Source organism: Orcinus orca, chromosome 8, assembly GCF_937001465.1.
Source record: "Orcinus orca chromosome 8, mOrcOrc1.1, whole genome shotgun sequence".
Taxonomy (NCBI): Eukaryota; Metazoa; Chordata; class Mammalia; order Artiodactyla; family Delphinidae; genus Orcinus; species Orcinus orca.
In genome coordinates, this window is record NC_064566.1 from 76,214,092 (window position 1) to 76,235,036 (window position 20,945).

Below are 20,945 nucleotides of genomic sequence, written 5' to 3' on the forward strand. Positions count from 1 at the left end.
ACTCTTGATGTGTTGTTCTCACTCACCTCCCTTTATTGTAGACTTTATGCCAGACTTACTAGACTTCTGGTCTCACAGGATGTTTTCAATATTAGTATGGATGAAGGAAGAGGTGGGAGCCTAAAGAATAAGGACATAGAAGGGAAGGTTCAAGGCTTAAATCAAAATAAAATTTGCATTTACCTTATTTCTTTTGTTAGTTTTGTAATCTAAACATTCCAACTTTAGTTAATAATTCACATTAAGTATAAGTTACAGAAATTGATGTCGACGAATTAATCTTTCACAGTTTACTGTGTGGCACTATGCATTTTTGAAGAATATGCTATTGTAACTCCCTGTTTACTTATTTTTTTCGTTTGTCCTCCCAAAGTTCCTGAACACTTCCCAAGCCTCAACAATATAGCTTCAGATAGTTTTCTAAGGCAGTGCTTCTCAACTTTAATGTGCAAAGGGATCAACTGGGGATCCTGTTAAAATGCAGATTCTGGGCTGGGGCCTGAGCATCTGAGCAAGCTCCCAAAATCCTGATGCTGGTGGTCCTCTGACCATTCTGACTAGCAAAGGTCTAAAGTACCTTGGATATGAGAGTGATACAGTAATACAGAATACAGAATCTGTTTTTAAGTGTATATGTGTTGAGCTTCAAGAAAGAAGTCAGTGGGAGACTTTGCATTACTGGCTGCTACTGAGTACATCTTAGTACTGGATTTATTGCTCCTTATAGATTTAATGAATTTATTATTTGTAGGATTCTGTTTAGAAGTGATTCCAGTACTATACTTTTGTTTATTACTGTGTAAATTTTATTTATTAAATATATAAACTATATTCCCTTAGTGCCTTTGAAGAAAAAATATTATACTTGATATGTGCTAAACTTCAATTTGTAGCACACAAACATCTCTTATATATAACTGTTAGTCATTGAAATCCTATTGTATATACTGTTTCCTGCTTATAAAAACATAACACCACAGAATATATACAAATTCATAAGTATCTTTATTGTAATGTTTATTCTTGTGCAATTGGATATCAGCAATGTAAAGAGGTTAATGCTTTTTTTTTTTTAAACTTATCTTCTAAATAGCTCAGTCACTAAAAGAATTTGCAAGACTACTCATCGCAGTAGAAGAAGAAAGGAGAAGACTGGTAAGTCTCTTCTCCATTTCTTAAGAATAATGCTTTGTTTGGACATGTTAAAAGAAAAAATAGACCTTCTGAATTAGATTTAGTCATACCAGATTTTATAACTTGACACATGTACTGAATGTTACAGAAAAGATTTGTGAGTATGATGATCAAATATTGCTAATAAGATATGCCATTTCTTTTTGTTTCATTTGGTCAGCAGATATAAATTACATTCATTTTACTTTCCATTTAGTTGTTCTGAGCATTAAAAGTATTGAACAAACTGCCATGAAGAAACCCATTCTAACTGAGCAGTCTTATAAATAACCTTAGTGTTATAATGAAGACACATTACAAGTATTAAAGACAGTTTTTGGAAGGAGCAACTAACTTTGCCAGGGTATTAGCAGGGGACTTTCTTGAAAAGGTGACATTTGAATTGGGTCTTGAAGGCTCGGAGGATTTTGCTGGGCTGGGAAGAATGGGAAAGCATTCTACGTTGACACATTAACTTATGTGGCAGTATCAGAGCATGGTTATTAGTAATACATTTATCCACTCACAGATATAATTTTGTACCCATTGTGTTCAAAGTTCTGTGTAGGCCCCTGTCTGTGACCCAGGCTGCCCATTCGCATATGGAAAAAATAGTAGTATATATCCCACAAGATCGTTGTAAAGCATTTGTAGCAGCACCTGGCACATTATAATAAATGCTGATGGTGGTAAATATGTTGGTTGTCAGTTACAGTGAGGGTTACAGACATTTAAAACGTCATCTTTGATATCACTGGCTTCACCATCCTGTTGGGGAGTTATATATACACATAAATAAAGTGCTCGGCTTGTGGACTGAATGGGCTAGGAACTCAGCAGTTTGGTGTCATTTTGCTCAATAGGTGAGGAAGAGGAATTTGAGGAGGGTGCCCTTAAGGAGGCCCTGACTCCTGGGGAACATTGCCTGAGCTGAGGGAGAATCACACAACTAAGACATGGCAGTTATATAAGTGAGCTTGAGCGGAGGCCACAGGTGGGAGAAAGTACTGTGTATATTTGTAGAATAAGGCAGAGGGTTCTTAGAAGTTATCAGTAGAAGATTGGTTGGTAGTTTTGGGCGTATGTGGCGTTTAAGAGCCAGGCTAAGAAGTTTTGGTCTTTGTTATAAGCTGTGGGAAAATTGCTAGAAGTTTTTGATAGAAGAATGAGAGGATCAATATGGGATTTAGGAGAGATTAATTTGGTGGCCATGTGGGAGACATATTAGGTAAGGAAGAAATGTTGTGGAGAGGGGTGACCATGTTTTCTTAGGAAACATCAGCCTACCATAGGTCTGGTCCCAGTATCAGAGAGATAGCCATGCAATGTGATCTGTTCTAGTTAGAGATGAACCACTGTGGGAGACTGACCCTCTCTGGGGTGGTCAGAAAAAGCTTTTCTGTGGGGGTGACTTGACACTTTTAAGTGCTTTATACCTAAGCCTTCATAAACTTCTATACAATAGAAGTTCAGGTTCCATGGGGAGATGTGGGTGGTATGTGCACTTATGGCCCAGAAGACGAGCTGATGATGGAAGTGGGAAAGAGTGGTTAGAGAGAAGTGAAAATAAAGAGTTGGAAATGGCATGGGAACCAGGAGAATACAGTTGACCCTTGGACAACATGGGATGGAACTGCATGGGTCTAGGTATACGCAGATTTTTTTCGGTAGTAAATACTACAGTGTTACACAATTTACTGTTGGCTGAATCCGTGGATATGGAGGGCTGACTATCAGTTACATGTGGATTTTCCACTGTGCCCCTAACTCCCGTGTTAGTTAGGGTTCTGGGTTGAGTGATTCAAGTCCTATGCAAATAGTTCAGGAGAGCAATGAGTCAACTAGCATGGGCTATAATTATAGAAAATGTATAAGAGTATGGGAAAGTGTGTTGTAGCTTGCAGGAGGAAAAGAGCCAAGAGAATGTTCTTCTAGCACTGAGGAGAGGCCTGGAGGCACCAAGGGAAAAACTCTTCTTCTGTGCTGGGACAAAAGAGAGGATTGGTTAAAACATAGAGCTTTGGACAGTAAATTGGTTGGTTGGACAGATGGACAACAGTGTTAGGAAGGAGTGGTCATCTGCTGTGAGAGGAGATTGTAGAAACAGTTTAGAACAGCCAGGAGCAGGTTCTACAAGAGAAAAGGGACTCCTGGTCAGGGATAAAGAGCCATTGAAGTTAAACATCATGAATATGTCCAGGAAAGATTGATAACCATGTTTTCATGGATTTTTCTAACAATACCCAGAGCCCTGGATTGTGAGTGGTAAGAACAGTTGGGAGGTCAGATTCAGGTAGGTGGTTGGCACAGAAGACATGGTGTTGGATTACAGGGGCATGGATTTGTATGATATGAATGAAAATGGGTCCTGATTGAGTACAGTGATGACTGAGGCAGGAGGATACTGATAGCCTTAGGAAGCAGAGAGGGCAAGCATGACTGCTTACCTATAATGAAGGTTAACTAGGAACACAGAAGATTCTAAGAGAGGACAAGGACATTGTGATCAGGAGTGGTAGTTGAAACATAGTGAACTTGACAATGGAGCTCGTTTAGATAGTGATAAAGTTAAGGTGTGGCTGAGCAGGGAGAAAGACCCTAGAAATTGGGAAAGCTGAGCTCTGAAGTTTGGATGTTTTATGAGCAGGATGTTGAGATCATCCAATATGGTAACAGGATAAAGCCCCCAAACCAAGAAGTGGCTGAGGAATGTGGTAGAGTGTTTCATAAGCAATGGAAATGGAGATTGGCCCACCAGCTCATAGTGTCTCAAGGATCTTCATTTCTGCCCTTAGCCATATTTCTCGTGTTGGAGCAGGGAGGGAATTCTACATTCATGAGTGAAGTCATACTGTGGGTTTTGATTGCCTTACATGTTGTTTCAGAGAAGGTCTGAGATTAAAAAATGCAAAATAATGAAGAAAAATCTCTATAGATGAAAGACTAATGGATTGCATTTCCACAAAGATTATATAAAAGTAATCATTTAAACACACAAATCTAAATATTGGAGTGTTTAATCAACACTTCCAGTCATTTGGTGTTACTATAACTGAAGGTACAGCTGGTAATGGATTTTGTGCAAAGAATTTGTATTTTAAAAAGTAGTGCTTCATTTAGGAAGTAGAATATTTTAAGTGTACTAGGAAAGTGTAAAAGAGTTCTATAACTGATTATAAAGTCAATTAATCATGTTGTTTTTAGCGATAAATCATGACATTGTATATTAATTGAATTTAACCAAAACCTAAGCATGTCAGAACAGTGACTAAACAAAAATAAAATCTCAGGAAGATGAAAAAGGACACAACGGTTTAAACAAATTCTCTTGCTTCCAATGATTTACCGTACTGAGTACATCATCTGGGTAACCTAAAGTCTATTTGCAGAGAAAGAGCCTAAAGAAACATTGATTTTCAGAAATGGAACTTCCTCTTTACTAACTTTAAGTATTGAGTTTTTGAAAACAAACTCTGCTAAAGCCAACTGAAAATGCATAGTTTTAATGCAACAAAAAAGTGACCCAGAGTAAGTTTGAAAATATCTATTTCAGACACTTATGAGGGTATAGTTTATCCTGTCATACTTCTCACTCAAAAACCCATCTTCCATGATTTGACATTTTCCAAGATGTCAATTGACACTTGCCATCAAGGGGCTAATAGAGAACAGCCTTTTAACAAGACAAATAGAAGAAATAATTTAATAGCCCTTTGTAATGGCCTTAGTAAAATGCTTATTACTTGCAGTCGGGATATGGTATTCATTAGTGATAGAGGCCTTTTTTAAAAAGTGCATCTTTATTGGAAATGTAAGGGTTTTTCCCCATGGAATGCAGCATGTCCATGCTTTTGATTAGAAATGTCATAAATTGGGTTTCTAGGTGGAAAGGTTCTGAGACGGTGCCCAATGTAGACAGGGGCTTCTAAGCCATATAAACTTGGTGGTAAGGTCTCTTCAGTTTCCGTTTCTCCACAGGAACTGCTCTATTTTACTTCAGATCATAGCTGACTGGGCTGTGCAAATGCTACCATTTAGCCCATGCTGTTCAAAATTAATTTGAACAAATATTAACATATCAAGAGAACCCTCTGGAGAAGCATGAAATGGTCAGTTGAGGCCTTCTGGAAGAGATCTTGGTAGCTTCTCCTTTGTTATTTCTATTGAAATACTGAATTTGCCTCCCTTTTGCCTCCAGGCCTTTGGACCTGACATCCCCCTCTCCCTGAAGCCCTGGAACTGTACTTCACTCCTCATTCCTCCCTTCTTATTATTCTGCCTCTAGTTCCCTATTCTCCATCTCCCTGGGCTTTCTTTCTCTCAGTGTGTCTCTACAAGCTTCTTTTGGATTTAGACCTTTGCATTTGTCATTTCTTCTGCCTTGAACATCCTGATCTATATCCTCTCATGATTGGTTCCATTTTGTCCTTCAGACTTCACCTTCTATATCTCCTGGGGGCTTGCACTTTCCATACAGTTTAAATGAGTCCCCTTTGGTATTTCTTTGACAGAAATACCTGCTTTCATGCAGCTTGCATTCTACTGGGGAGAAACAGACATTTAAACAAATTATGTCTGAGGGAGGTAAGTGCTAAAAAGAAAAATAATGTACCTGGTAGAATATGTTGCTCTTTATTGGGATGAAGAAGGAGATGAAGGAGAAATAGTTAAAATTTGAATCTATTTAGGTGTTTACTGGATATCCAAGGAGCCTTGTTGAGGGAGCATCTGGGTATATGTATGAGTCTGGAGTTCAGGGGAGCAGATGGAACTAGAGATATAAATTTAGACATTGTCAACATGTTGAGAGTATTTAAAGCTGTGGGGATGTATGAGATCACCCACCCAGTCTGTGAGTGTGCAGACAGAAAAGGTGGGAGGGTCAAGCCCTGAGGTGCGGAGTCCAGAGTTTGGTCAGATGAGGTAGAATCAACAAAGGAGATTTGGATCAGTAAGAGAACCAGGGGAGAACTGTTTGGACAGCTTGCTGGAAGTCCCATTTAGTCACTTGGCTATCGCAGAGATGTAGGGCAATAATAAATAGAAACTTACAGGATGTGGACCAGAGGCTGTAGCCTTCTTCAGGATAGAGGGTCCAAATTATCTGTTTACCCTATGCTGCTCGTCCACCCCAGCCCCTGGGCCCTCACTTTCTGGGTACTCAGAGTTCCTGACCTTGACAAAAAAAAGTTTTGGTGTGCATGTGTGTTGTTTGTTTTGGTTGTGGGTATGTGTGCATAGAAATGTAGATATTTAAAAATCTTTGTCTCTAATTAAGGAAGCCAGAACTTCAGAATATTTTAGCTTGTGTTTATCGTGAAGAATTTATGTAGATGAACTTGTGTCTTATAGTTTTCATTTTGATTAATACTAGAAACCTCTTATTTTTACTGTTATTACCCATAATATTTAACATTCACATTTGACCTGTGTAAAGTTACAAATTTCACTTCAGGTTTCCCAGGATTTATATTCTTTCTATTCAGTGCCCATGTTTGTCTTTTTTATCCTGGGCAACGAAAGTACTTTCCTGAAATACGCTAGGTGTCTGGGCATTACTTTGGAATAACAACAACAACAGAAAGATGAGGTACTAGGAGGCGAAATGTGTAACCTTAATAATTACTTCCTTTGTAAGAGTTTTGAAACCTCTGCTTTCCTTTGTTATACTTTTTTGTTGTTGTTATTATACTTTTTTTAAAAGCATAATCAGTACTATATAAGGGTTAATGAGGGATAAAATCAAAATAGTTTTAGATCTGTATTAAAAAAAGAAAAAATGTGTCAAATGTAAATTACTTGATTATTGATATAAGATTTCAGTCTCTTATATGAGTCTTAAGAGATTTAAAAAACATATCTGTGATGTCTGTTACATTAGACACTAGTCATCTGTGGCTATTTAGCACCTGAGATGTGTTAGTTATTATGTGGTTTGCATTATATTTCTATTGTGAAGCACTGCTATACAAAATAATACGTGACTCTGAGCATTTTCAAGGTACCAGGCATTGCTACAATTGCTTATATTTTTACCTAATTTAATCTGCGCAGCAACCCTCTCAGGTGTATGTTATTAATAGATCCATTTTATTTTATTTTATTTTCTACTGCTTTACAATGGTGTGTTAGTTTCTGCTTTATAACAAAGTGAATCAGTTATACATACACATATGTTCCCATATCTCTTCCCTCTTGCATCTCCCTCCCTCCCACCCTCCCTATCCCACCCCACCAGGCGGTCACAAAGCACCGAGCTGATCTCCCTGTGCTATGCGTCTGCTTCCCATTAGCTATCTACCTTACATTCGGTAATGTATATATGTCGATGCCTCTCTCTCGCTTTGTCACAGCTCACCCTTCCCCCTCCCTATATCCTCAAGTCCATTCTCCAGTAGGTCTGTGTCTTTATTCGTGTCTTACCCCTAGGTTCTTCATGACATTTTTTTTTCTTAAATTCTATATATATGTGTTAGCATACGGTATTTGTCTTTCTCTTTCTGACTTACTTCACTCTGTATGACAGACTCTAGGTCTATCCACCTCATTACAAATAGCTCAATTTCGTTTCTTTTTATGGCTGAGTAATATTCCATTGTATATATGTGCCACATCTTCTTTATCCATTCATCCGATGATGGACACTTAGGTTGTTTCCATCTCTGGACTATTGTAAATAGAGCTGCAATGAACATTTTGGTACATGACTCTTTTTGAATTATGGTTTTCTCAGGGTATATGCCCAGTAGTGGGATTGCTGGGTCATATGGTAGTTCTATTTGTAGTTTTTTAAAGAACCTCCATACTGTTCTCCACAGTGGCTGTATCAATTTACATTCCCACCAACAGTAAAAGAGGGTTCCCTTTTCTCCACACCCTCTCCAGCATTTATTGTTTCTAGATTTTTTGATGATGGCCATTCTGACTGGTGTGAGATGATATCTTATTGTAGTTTTGATTTGCATTTCTCTAATGATTAATGATGTTGAGCATTCTTTCATGTATTTGTTGGCAGTCTGTATACCTTCTTTGGAGAAATGTCTATTTAGGTCTTCTGCCCATTTTTGGATTGGGTTATTTGTTTTTTTGTTATTGAGCTGCATGAGCTGCTTATAAATTTTTGAGATTAATCCTTTGTCAGTTGCTTCATTTGCAAATATTTTCTCCCATTCTGAGGGTTGTCTTTTGGTCTTGTTTATGTTTTCCTTTGCTGTGCAAAAGCTTTGAAGTTTCATTAGGTCCCATTTGTTTATTTTTGTTTTTATTTCCATTTCTCTAGGAGGTGGGTCAAAAAGGATCTTGCTGTGATTTATGTCATAGAGTGTTCTGCCTATGTTTTCCTCTAAGACTTTGATAGTTTCTGGCCTTACATTTAGGTCTTTAATCCATTTTGAGCTTATTTTTGTGTATGGTGTTAGGGAGTGATCTAATCTCATACTTTTACATGTACCTGTCCAGTTTTCCCAGCACCACTTATTGAAGAGGCTGTCCTTTCTCCACTGTACATTCCTGCCTCCTTTATCAAAGATAAGGTGACCATATGTGCGTGGGTTTATCTCTGGACTTTCTAGAGGAGCAAACTCAAAGGCACATAGTAATAAGTGGTATCTGAGGGTTTAATCCCAGGCTGTTGGGCTCCAGAGCCTCCACATAATTCATACTGTTACAAACTAAGACTTTTAAAACAAAAAATTACATAACAATAGCAAACATATTATTAATATAGTATGTGAAATGCTCTATGAAGTGCTGTAGGTGTATTATTTCAGTATCTTAGAAAAATTAGGGAAGATCACAGGCATTACAAGTTTTGAAATTAGATTTTAAAATTTCTTCATATTTAAACAGGCATACATTTCAGCAAAAACTTAATTCATTAATCCATTGACAGTTCTCTCATCAAATTTTGGCATGTGAGAGCCTAAGGTCTCTCCCCACTCCTTTGAACCAAGAATTCATGAAATTGGAGAATATTCTAAATGTTGAGAAAATTACATGTCCTTATTTCTCTCAATGAAAGATTTTCCCTTGTTTAATGGAAAATTTGCCATAGATTTTTGCATTGCACATATGCTGTCAGATGATATTGATTAATCTCTGAGTTTCTGGCATTGATACTGTTATATGCTTAAGTCCAATTATCTGTGAAGTAATCCAGTTTCTTTTATTATCTCAGATAAATAATGCACAGTATGCCAACATTCCACATGTATGAGTATGGATTATGTTTCTGGTATGTCTTAGGTTAACATTTATTAGAAGCAAACTTTAGGTATACTGGCCTACATACCAACATTTTTCTTTTTTTAATTAATTTTTTTTTTTTTTTTTTTTTGGCCACGCTGTGCAGCATGTGGGATCTTAGTTCCCTGACCAGGGATCAAAGCCATGCCCCCTGCAGTGGTAGTGCGGGGGTCTTAACCACTGGACCACCAGGGAAGTCCCCATACCAACATTTTTATACAATGATTTCACCTGAAATTTAAAAAAAAACAAAAAAAAATCTCAACGTTCTACATGTACAAAGTTCTGATTTTTCACATTTATTGAATTGCAGAGGCTTCCCATGATTTCCCTGATTTTCAGTTATTTGGTGAAATAAGAAAAGGTAGGATTCAGAGGTGGCAGGTTACACACAATTCATCATGACTGCAATGATAGTGTCTTTTATTTTTTTATCGGTAATAGTCCTAGTATTGATTTGTAGTTTTTAGAGTGTGCAAAGTGCTTTTAATATATATTTTTATTTTATCCTCCAACAATCTGAAACTGAGTTCAGAATCTAGATGAGTTACTCAAGATGATACATACCACTAAGTGACAGAGTCAAATTGAGTAGGACTCAGTTTTAGGTCTTTGGACTTCAGTCCATTTTTCTGTTACATCCTGTGTCTTCTCTTTATTTATTTAAATTTTAAACTCCTTGAGGACAGAGGCCTGATCTGTTTTGTATTTTTTTTTTTTCCCTTGTGTATATTACCTGTTCTGAAAACCGTCTTGGTTGTCCAAACTTTAGAATAATGCATACTCCTTTACAGAAAAAGAAAAGGTGGTTTTGAAAGTTATCACAGCTTCCTATTTGCCATTTCTCAGATTGTTTACTTAATTAATTATGGTTAAGTCTAAAAGAGAAATAAACTTTCTTTGAGTAAAATTTGCTAATTTTGTGTGAAGACCTTTAATAGGGTAATTGCTAGGGTTTCAGAAAATACCTCAAAGTGTCCATATTTGTGAATTATGTCTTTTGATTCTATAACTGAAAAAGTCTTAGGACACAATGATGACTAGAAATGTCTGTCAAAATTCTGAAAAGATCTTTGAATAGATCTAGTGTAGTGGGTCAGACAGTGAAGCTGTCCTGACAGGCTGCCTTGACTTTGAGCCATTTCCCTGCTCATTCACGCTTCTCCCTAGAGTATAGGAAAGGGGATAAAAGAGAAAACTTGAGACTTGATTGTTATGTTCTATACCAGCTCTCACAGAAGAAGGAAAGCAGCTTGTACCTTCTGTAAATTAAGGTTTGTATGCTATTCTAAGTTATGTTCTGGTGAATTTGAGGTTTTTGCTTCATTGTGAAGGAATTCAGAGATGAAGTGATAGGTAAGAAGTGGATTTATTTAGAGAAACACACTCCACAGACAGAGAGTGTGGGCCATCTCAGAAGGTGAGAGAGCTCCTAAATATGGCATGGTTAGTTTTCATGGGCCGGGTAATTTCATAGGCTGATAATTGGGAGGATTATGCCAGTTATTTTGGGGAATAGGTGGAGATTTCCAGGGATTCGGCCACCATCTATTTTTGGCCTTTCATGGTTAGCCTCAGGACTGTCATGGTGCTGGTGGGTGTGTCATTTAGCATATGCTAATGTATTACATTGAGTGTATAATGAGGCTCAAGGTCCACTGGAAGTTGAATATTCCGCCATCTTGGACCTAGTTGGTTCTAAACAGTTTTTGTCCTGTCCTACGGCTGTGTCATTCTTTTAAAGGTTGTGCCCTGCCCCCTTCCCTCCTGTTTCAGTTCTGCTGTCTTGGCTAGCAGTCAGCAGAGGGAACTGAGATGACACTAATTTTGAAATATATTTGTATTTAGGTTTACCAGTTTCATTAACATTTGGGCATAATTTTTTTTCTTTTGGTTGATGCCATTCTCACAGCTGGTATTTCATGGGTGTATATCAAGTTGCTAGATTTAAAGATTTGTAAATGGAAATGTGGCAGTAATCATCCAGTCTTTATATTTTCCTATTTCCAAAGATCCCTTTATATTTTTAAGATTAACCTTGACTGTATGGAAAGATTTAGGGGAACTTTTCCACCAGATAGTGCTATTTTAAAAGCAGTCAATTTAAAATAGGATACATGAATAAAGAACTTTCACTTTTTTTTTCCTGTCGAGACATAAACTGTATTGAAAATTTCCTTTTCATTTTTGCTACTTTGGCATGAATCTTTGGGTGTTAGGTTTTTGTTGCTTGTGGCTGCAGGAGTCTGCTACTGGACACAGCACCTGTGATTTCCATCTCTACTTCTTCCATCTTCCTGCCTTTGCCATTGATCCCAGTTGTATAGGCTTTACTTTGGAGTCTTATAATTGCATATCATATTTTCAAAAGTACATTTATTCTGTGGTGTTGGTCATCGTATTTCATTGATACCGTTGGGTATGTGCTAGTCTTTACTACATTTATAAACCATGTTTTGATTTGTTTTTATTTTTAAGATGTATTTATTATTTTTGGACTTATTTTATTTACTTTTGGCTGTGTTGGGTCTTAGTTGCAGCACGCAGGATCTTTGTTGAGGCACACGGGATCTTTCACTGTGGTGTGCGGGCTCTTCCTTGTGGTGTGAAGGCTTCTCTCTAGTTGTGGCAGGCGGGTTTTCTCTTCTCTAGTTGTGGCAAGCAGGTTTTCTGTTCTTTAGTTGTGGCCCACAGGCTCCAGGGCACGTGGGCTCTGTAGTTGGCAGCATGTGGGCTCTAGTTGAGGCGTGCGAGCTCAGTAGTTGTGCACAGGCTTAGTTGCCCCGCTGTATGTGGGATCTTAGTTCCCTGACCAGGGATCGAACCCGCATCCCCTGCGTTGTAAGGCAGATTCTTTACCACTGGACCACCTGGGAAGTCCCTTGATTTGTTGTTTGATAGTTAGGAAACACAAAGATACTTTGATACCATAAATAGTAAATATATAAAGTTTTAATATCTGGATGGGGCATTTAATTTTAAAGGGCAAAGAAAATAAACCTAAGTAGACGTAAGTTAGACTTGAAAAACAGCGGTAAAAGATAAGCATGAGGGGAAATTTTAAATGATATGACAAAGCTCTCTGTGGTTCAGAGATATCAGCTGACAGACCAACCAGGTATTCAGAAATAAGAAGTTGGGGTGTTCTTCAGTGAGCAAAATGTTTTTGTCTTTACGATTAAACCACAGTCATATTGTTCATGCTCTACAGGAGAAATTGCACATTTAATTACAGCAAGATAAAAGAGACTGAAAGCTTTTTAAATTAAACTTTTCTTTATTTTGAGATAATTATAAATTCACATACATACAGAGGAATCCTGTGTATTTTTTAGCCAGTTTCTCCCAATGGTAACGTTTTGTAAAATCATAGTAAAATAGCTTATTACATTTTACTTTAAGTTATAATACTAATTAAAAATAACTGCAAATTCATAAACTTGCCATTTGTCCTAGAATCAGGACTCATCAAAAAGTCGGACTCCTAGTGGATTGTTATCAAGATGCTTTGTGTCACTTCAGGATGGGGTCTGTTATTTGTGTGTCACCAGGACACTTGTTTGCAAGGCAAACAGCACATACTGGGAAGACACTGGGATGTCTCATTCATCTGTGGGAAGGGCTGTGTTGCATGCAGGATTCGGGAACAGCTAGAATCATCAACTCTTTCAAAAGAGAGGGCTTTTTTGTCTCTGACTTTCATTTGCTTGTCAACTTCATTCTCTCAGTTGGCTTCTTCTACGTGGAGAGTCGTAAACACTGCCTCCATACCTCACAGACATTGTTTCTAGAGGAGGCCTGTCTAGTTTCCATTGGTAAACTTAAAAAAAAAAAATTAAAAAAGGCTCTGATTGGCCCAATCAATATCATTTAAAGACCCTTGACCAATCACCAAGGCCAAGGGGACTGAGCATGTTGTATGTGTTCTTCTAAATATGATTACTATTTTCAGAAATGAGGAAATTACTGTGATTTAGATAACTACCCACCTCACCTTTTATAGCATGGTAATGGCCTTAAGACATTTCCAGTTAACATTGTCATTTGAGCGGAATACTATGATAGTGAATTGTGTCTGAAATTTTTTTCTGTGTGTGTATATGTCTGAAATTTTACAGGACTTACAAGACATAATATTCACCATCCAAACGTTAGAAACATTCACTTTAAAAATCAGGAGTCAGGCAGGGATATACACTACTACTACTTAAATTCAATATTGTTTTGGAGGACACCTAGTCTATGGAGTAAAATAAAACCAGAGTCATAGAAGGTATAAGACTTAATTTTCTTTCCTTCATTCTATAATCTATTGATGTGCTTTTCCCACGTAGAACATCTTAAATAATCTACAGAGAATTTATTTAGAAATAAGAGTCTAGCCAGGTTGATAGATATATGTGAATTATATTTTTGTACACCATCTCAAAATTGCAACGAAAGAATAAGATACTTAAGAATAACTCTACAAAGTATGTACAGGACTTTTATGTGTGAAATTACAATGCTTTATAGAAAAAACAATACAGTGAGTCAGTTAAGAAGAATGATTTTAACCAACATTACTTTTTCTCCCAACTATACTAGACAAGAGAGCTTTACTGTAACCATCTAACTTAAGCAATTTGGTTAACTTTTTACTTAGTGTAGTGGTGAACCACAGGCTAGTCCTGAAGATAGTGTATTTCCTTTTTTCATTTGGAAAATGTGGTCACCCTATGAAGACCTTATTTTAATCATATTTCCAAACTTCTGTGAAACCTTTGGATCTGATATCTTTTCAATAACAGAAACACTGCTTTTTGAGAAACTGCTGTACTCTTCATTTGTATAACCATTCCTAACCAAGTTGGTGGCAGAACAATGCTCTACATAGTAATTATTGTATTTCTGTTTAAGTGTCTCATGGCAAAATAAAATATCCCCACAGATCTGAGACTTTTAATTCTGTTCATTTTATATTTCATCCACAGTATAATTTCGACTCACTACACATAACAGAATACTATATAAGCGATGCAAATAAAATGTACTTTCCCTACTGAGTGAAAACAGAACACGAAGTTGGGAAAGTCTCGATTCCAATTAATTGTTGACATCAAGTGAAACACTAAGCTTCTCAGGATTATGTTTTCTTTTTTATAAATGAAGAGTATTCTGTTTCCCAGAGTGCAAAATGGAAACTACCAGCAATGTGTTAGATATTAAGCATTATATGAATGAACAACTTACATTTTAGTAGTTTTATTTTAATGTGTATTGAATAAAGGACAACTCTGAATTTAACGGAAATTATTGCTTTTCAGGAAGCTTAGTAAAAGAAGTGGGGTCAATTTATAAGGAAAACTGGAGGACATTGATTTGGCCAAAATTGTGGAAGTAGTATGTGAGTGACTGAAATTCAGGAATCCATGGCATAGGTGATATATATGCTTTAAATGTTTTTGATTTTGATTGTCTTCTCTGACTGTATGCTCTGCTAGACATAGCCAATGACTAGTCTCCAAGTTCACTACCTCGTTTATGGAGCTTATATTGAAGAAAAAAAAAAAAGAATTACACCTGAAGCGATCTGATATCTCATCAATTTCATATGAAAGAAGAAGCCATCATATAGTGAACACATTTGTGGTAGGTTAAGGCAGATTTTGCTTAATATCTTATGCTTAAAAATTGAAGCTGTCAATGGTAGAATTTGGGTACCTCTATAAGCAAAGCAGGTGGTAGACCAGTATGCATAGCATGTTTTCTTTTTTTTATTTACAAAGCAAAACTTCTGTAATTTTTTACATTGAAATAGTTGGGAAAGGTAGCAGTCATTTATTCAACAAATATTGATTTTCTTCTCCTGGAGCTGAGAATATAGGTATGGGCAAAAAGAGTTTCTGTCTTGCAGTTGACATTATCAGGTGGTAATAGGTGCTCTGGACAAAGGAGTGTAAAGGAGGATGTAGCGGGGATGTAGGTGTATTTTAATGTAGGGTATCAGAGAAAGCCTCAGTGATTAGGTGTCATTTAATCAGAGACCAGACAAAAGAAAGAGCAGTTAGTCCTGCAGATCTCTGGTGGAAGTGCTCTTAAGGTAGCTCCAACAACTCAACAGCAAGTGCGAAGACCCTGAGGCTGGAGAGTGTTTGGGGTGTTTGAGGAGCGAGGCCAATGTGGTTAAAGCATAGGAACAAATGGGAAAGTGGGAAGAGGGGCAGTGGGATGGGGTGGGGTGGGGGAATGTGAAGCGTATGTAGGGCCTTGGGAGAGATTGGACTGTTGCTCTGTGGAAGGGTCTTTCAGTAGAGGAGTGACTTGAACTGATTTAGAATTTTAAGGGATTACCTGACTGTTATAGAGTGTAGAGGACATGGCTGGATGGTTGTCTCCTAACTGGGGAGATACCAGTCAGGAGGTTATTTTAATTATTTCAGTAGGTTGGAGACCATGGTGATGTGCACCAGGATGAAAGCAGTGGAAGTAATCAGATTCTGGGCTTGTTTTGTAGGTAATATAATAGGATTCGCTGCTTGATCACATACTAATTGACAGAGAGGAGGCAACTATGCTTCAGAGGCAGGGTTTCTCCACCTCAGCGCTATTGATATTTTGGGCCAGATACATTTTTGCTATGGAAGTCTGTCCTGTGCATTGTAGGGTGTTTAGTGAGATCCTTGGCCTCTATAACTCTTGATGTACCCCCTCCCTTTGCCTCCAAGTTATGATAGTGAAAAATGCCTTCAGACATTTTACACCCTGAGGGGCAGAGTTGACCTATTGAAAACTACTTACCTAAGGTTTTTGGCCTGATGGGATTGAGAAAGGGAATATTGCCTGCCATATCAGTAAACAAAGGATGTCACAGTCTCACAGTTGGTGATTGCAGCCACCAGCTGGAGGTGAGCCGGTGAGCCCTGAGGGAACTTGGGACAGACAAGAAACCTGCCATCTGGCAGCTATCAGACTGCAGCCACTCCCTACGTTGAGCCCTGAGGAAACTCAGGATATGAAAACACAGGATACTGGTCCCAGGTAGCTGAGGTACATATCTAAGGAATGATTTCAGTGAGCCTAGACTCTCACATCTTCTCATACATAGAAAAGCGCTGAATTCCTTGACTTGAGACATCTGGTTTTCTTTAGTTAACAATAATCTTTTGACATTCAGACTACCTGCCCTTTGTTGCAAAACTCCTATGTGTCCTGGCTCCCCCTCACTTCCTTAGAGCAGTGCTTTCAGGGTTACTGGAGAGGCTGCCTCCCGGGCTTGAAGTCCTAAAAATTCCCACTGAATAAAACATAACTCACCTTTTAGGTTGTGAATAATTTTTTAGTTGACAGTCTCCTGGGATGTAGTGATCATGGGGGGAACAGGTGTGGTGGGTGTTCTCAAGAATTTTATTTCAGACATGTTAACTATTAGTCAGCTAGAGCTGTTGAGTTAGGAGTCAGGGGAGAGGTCAGGGCCAGATTTGGCAATCGTCAGTGCATAGATGGTATTTAAATCCACTGTTTTGCGGTTGAGATTATGCAGGGAGTTAATCAAGAGATGAGGTATAATTGACAAAACTGTAAATATGGAGAGGATTTTGAGTTAATGATTCCTAGAAGTGATATTTGTGATGTTTTAATTGTGGTAAAAGACACATAGTTGCTTTTTTCACTTAGCATAACATCCTCAACATTTGTCCATGTTGTAGCATGTGTCAGAATTTTTCTTTTTTAAGGCTGAATAATATTCCATTGTATGTATATGCCACATTTTGTTTTTCCAGCTATCTGTTGATGGATACTTGGGTTGCTTCCAGCTTTTGACTATTGTAAATAATGCTGCAATGAATATAGTGTGTAAATTTCTCTTTAAGACCCTGCCTTCAATCCTTTTTAATTTTTTGAGGAACCACCATATTGTTTCCCATAGTGGTTACACCATTTTACATTCCCACCAACAGTGCACAAGGGTTCCAGTTTCTCTACATCCTGCCTAACATCTACCCTAACACTTTCTGCTTTCTGTTTTTTTGATAGTAGCCATTCTAATGGGTGGGACAACTTTAGGGTTTAAGTTTGCTTTTAGATGTGGTTGGGGTGGGTGAGGATATATGCTTTATATCTGTAAATTTACAAAGTTAACAGATAGTGAATGTTTTAAAGCAGCAGGAAATGTTGACTCTTTCAGAAGACACTGATGCAGAGCATGCTTTGTGATAGGGCAGACAGTGTCAAAATATCAAAAAAAATTTTTTTAGTCTGTGTTATAAGTTGTTAAATCATCAGGAACAATGATCATTGTGGAAACAAGAGTCTAATCTAAAGTATGTTTATTCAATGGATAATTCAGTTATTTGAAGCTTCATTATTTTAATTGGCAACAGTTAGGTAACAGTAATTTACTTTACCTTTTATTCTTTTCAGGCAAACGTTTAAAAGGTTTTACTGCCAGCTCCAAAAAGCAGGCTGTAAAAATTAAAATAGTCTGATATTTTCATGCAGACCTCCTTGTTACAACTGGAGCTTGAATGGGGCTGAGATGCCACAGTGGGGGATGATAAAACTGGGAGTTCAGGCAGCTTCATAGATCTGATCATGGCCTGGTTGGGCATGGGGTGATATGTGGAAGGGTAGACCTAGAACAAAGGGACGATAAGGCTGCAAGAGAAACAACCATTACACAATACTGGCAGAGTGCCACACTCCCAAAGCCTCAGGAAGCCCATCTCATCAGAAGTGAATCAGGCAGTGGGTAGAGATACGGGACCTGGAACTCCAGAGCAGAGTCATTTACAGTTGGAGGAGAGTAGGGATTCTTGACCTGACAGTGTTGACATATTGGGCAGAATGATTCCTTGTGTTGAGGATGGACTTGAGCATTGTAGGATGTACAGCAGCATCTTTGTCCTCTACTAAATGCCAGTGGCAGATGTCTGCCCCAATGCCTCCAGTTGAACAAGCTAAGATGTCTCCAGACATTGCCAGATGTCCCCAGTTGAGAACCAGTGGACTAGGTATTTACTGGGGAGCCATTTCTAGTGTATCTAGTAGGTATTCCTTAACATGATCTGACTTATTATAGTTAATTGGGAGCGCTTATTGGTCTTGTCTCCTAGACTTATACATTCTCAGCTTCTTATCTTTACTCTCTTTAGCACCTAGTGTTGTATCTTGTATAACAAGTTGCAGTTCAGGAAATGGTTGCCGAATTGAATTCAGGTGAAGTGTTTTGGCAAATATTATCTTCTCCAACTTGATTGTAAATTTCTTAAAGTCAAATAAAGGTTTTTACATATTTATATAGTAACTAATGTTGCTTAACCCCTTCTTATATGCCAGACACTGTTAAGCACTTTGCTTACATACACTTATTTAATCCTCACATTCACTGTATGAGCTAAGTTCTAGTATTATCCTGACTTTATTTTTTTTTTTAATTTTTTTTTTTTTTGCGGTACGTGGGCCTCTCACTGTTGTGGCCTCTCCCGTTGCGGAGTACAGGCTCCGGACGCGCAGGCTCAGCGGCCATGGCTCACGGGCTTAGCTGCTCCGCGGCATGTGGGATCTTCCCGGACCTGGGCACGAACCTGTGTCCCCTGCATCCGCAGGCGGACTCTCAACCACTGCGCCACCAGGGAAGCTCTATCCTGACTTTATACATGGAAAAATTGAGGCCTACCTGCTGTTGATGTTTATAAGTAGCAGAACTGAACATTTAACCTGTGTCCAGAAGTGCAGCTCTAAACCGCACGGAAGACTGCTTCTCCAGCCATACAATTCTCAGGGCCTTGCATGAGGTCTTCAGTGAATGGCTACATACAGCCAAACCAACACTGTAGCCGTCTGTCTGTAGGGCTGTCATCAGAGTTCCAGCTTGGCGTGTCAGGAACTTTGATTTCTTCCTAGTTACTGCTTTTCTGAAACAATAATTTCATAAGTTGCAAACATTCCTGTTGGCTCCAATAGAGTCTGGCCTGGTCCTACCATTCTGCCTCCTCTGGAGTTATCTGGTTCACTTTCTTTAATTATGTTAGCTTCTTGACCAGGACCAACACGTGTAATGCCATCACCCATTACCTGTTATCCACCCATTATCATTATCACAGCACAGAGGTCATCAGTTGATAAGCAGGTAGGAAATGAGCAGGGCGAGTGTCTGCTCTTGAGAGGTGCTAAATTACTGGTGAAGATGTACATATATAGTGTCAATGATGTACCAGATGGTGAATGCTAGAGAGATGCACAGGTAAAATGTTATGGGAACTCAGAGGAGGGAGAGGTTACTTCTACCTGGAGGGATTTGGAAAGACTTTGTGGAGGAGACAGCATTTGCACCAGGTCTTAAGTGAAATACACCAGCAAAAGCAGATGGAGGAGAAAGGTAGAGGAGGGAAGGGAATGCCAAGAAGCGTGAAGTATAGGGAGAAAGGACTGTTCAGCTGAGCTAGCTCTTCTTGCGGTATCAGAGAAGGTATTCATCCCAAAGGATAAACTTAAACGTGCTTTGTAAATTAGAGTTTGTTTGCCAACAGGAGAATGCAAGGCACAGGGATATGTCCTATGTATTTCAAGGTGCTAAGGTTCTTTGGTCTGTGGGAAGCCATTGTCTGGTTGGGAATATCTGAGAAAACTGAGCTGTGGTATTTGGGTAGGATTTCAGATAGATTAGATGGAAGTGGCAGAGATGGCATTGTGATAGGAAAGAGAACACGAGCAAATGCAGGGAGATGTCAAAATATGGGTGGCTTTTCTTTTTTTTTTTTTTGCAGTACCATGCAGCATGCAGAACTTCCCTGACCAGGGGTTGAACCTGCACCCCCTGCAGCGGAAGTGCAGTCTTAACTACTGGACCGCTAGGGAAGTCCAAAATATAGGTGGCTTTAATAGGAAAAACTTGGTTTGTGTGAAAGAGTAGAAAAAAAAATCATATTATGGAAAACCTGGAAGACAGATAAGGAGTTTGGACATAGTTTAGCAGACAGTAGAGCTTCAGTGAGTATTTTCAGGTTGCACGATCAGAGCTGGAAGACCTGTATTGCCACTCCCTCTGTAACAGGGCTTTGATTCATTTTTGCATTCACAACACTTAGCAAGGGACCTGGATTGATAAGTGCATACTGAATAAGTCAGTTTTATTGGTGGTATTGAGAACAGATCATAGAAGACCAGAGGCAGGCCAAATTAGTTATAAGGCTGTTGTATTAATGCTAAGAAGAAGTGAGGTCCTAAATGATAATTCTGCGAGTAGAGATGGAGAGTAAGGGATGGAAGCAAGTGGTGAGTGGAAATAGACCTTAAGGGACAACTCCTGATTGTGGAGTGGGGGGCGGTGCGGTGGGTAAAGGGCAGTGGAGATGGAAGAGATGGACATGGTAGTAGGTTACTTAGAGGATGAGGATGTCATTGCATGTGTAGGGAATGCTGGATTGGGGAGGGTGGGGAATGTGTTGAGTTTAGCTTGGGATGTTTTAGGAAAAGCAACATAATGTAATGGTTAAGAGCGCAGAGTTTGAAATGAGTGGACCCTGCATCTGTTCTGTATCATTAGC

The 20,945-nt window shown here is 38.5% G+C and overlaps 1 protein-coding gene across 2 annotated transcripts in view; it reads left to right on the plus strand.

Annotated features, from left to right (window-relative positions):
• Nucleotides 1-20,945, plus strand: part of ARHGAP42 (Rho GTPase activating protein 42) — a 283,900-nt gene that overhangs the window by 93,736 nt on the left and 169,219 nt on the right. For both annotated transcript variants that reach the window (XM_004283345.4, XM_033412084.2), the window contains exon 3: nt 1,094-1,155. In XM_004283345.4, the coding sequence (XP_004283393.1) occupies nt 1,094-1,155 (62 nt within the window). The remainder of the gene's footprint in view (nt 1-1,093; nt 1,156-20,945) is intronic.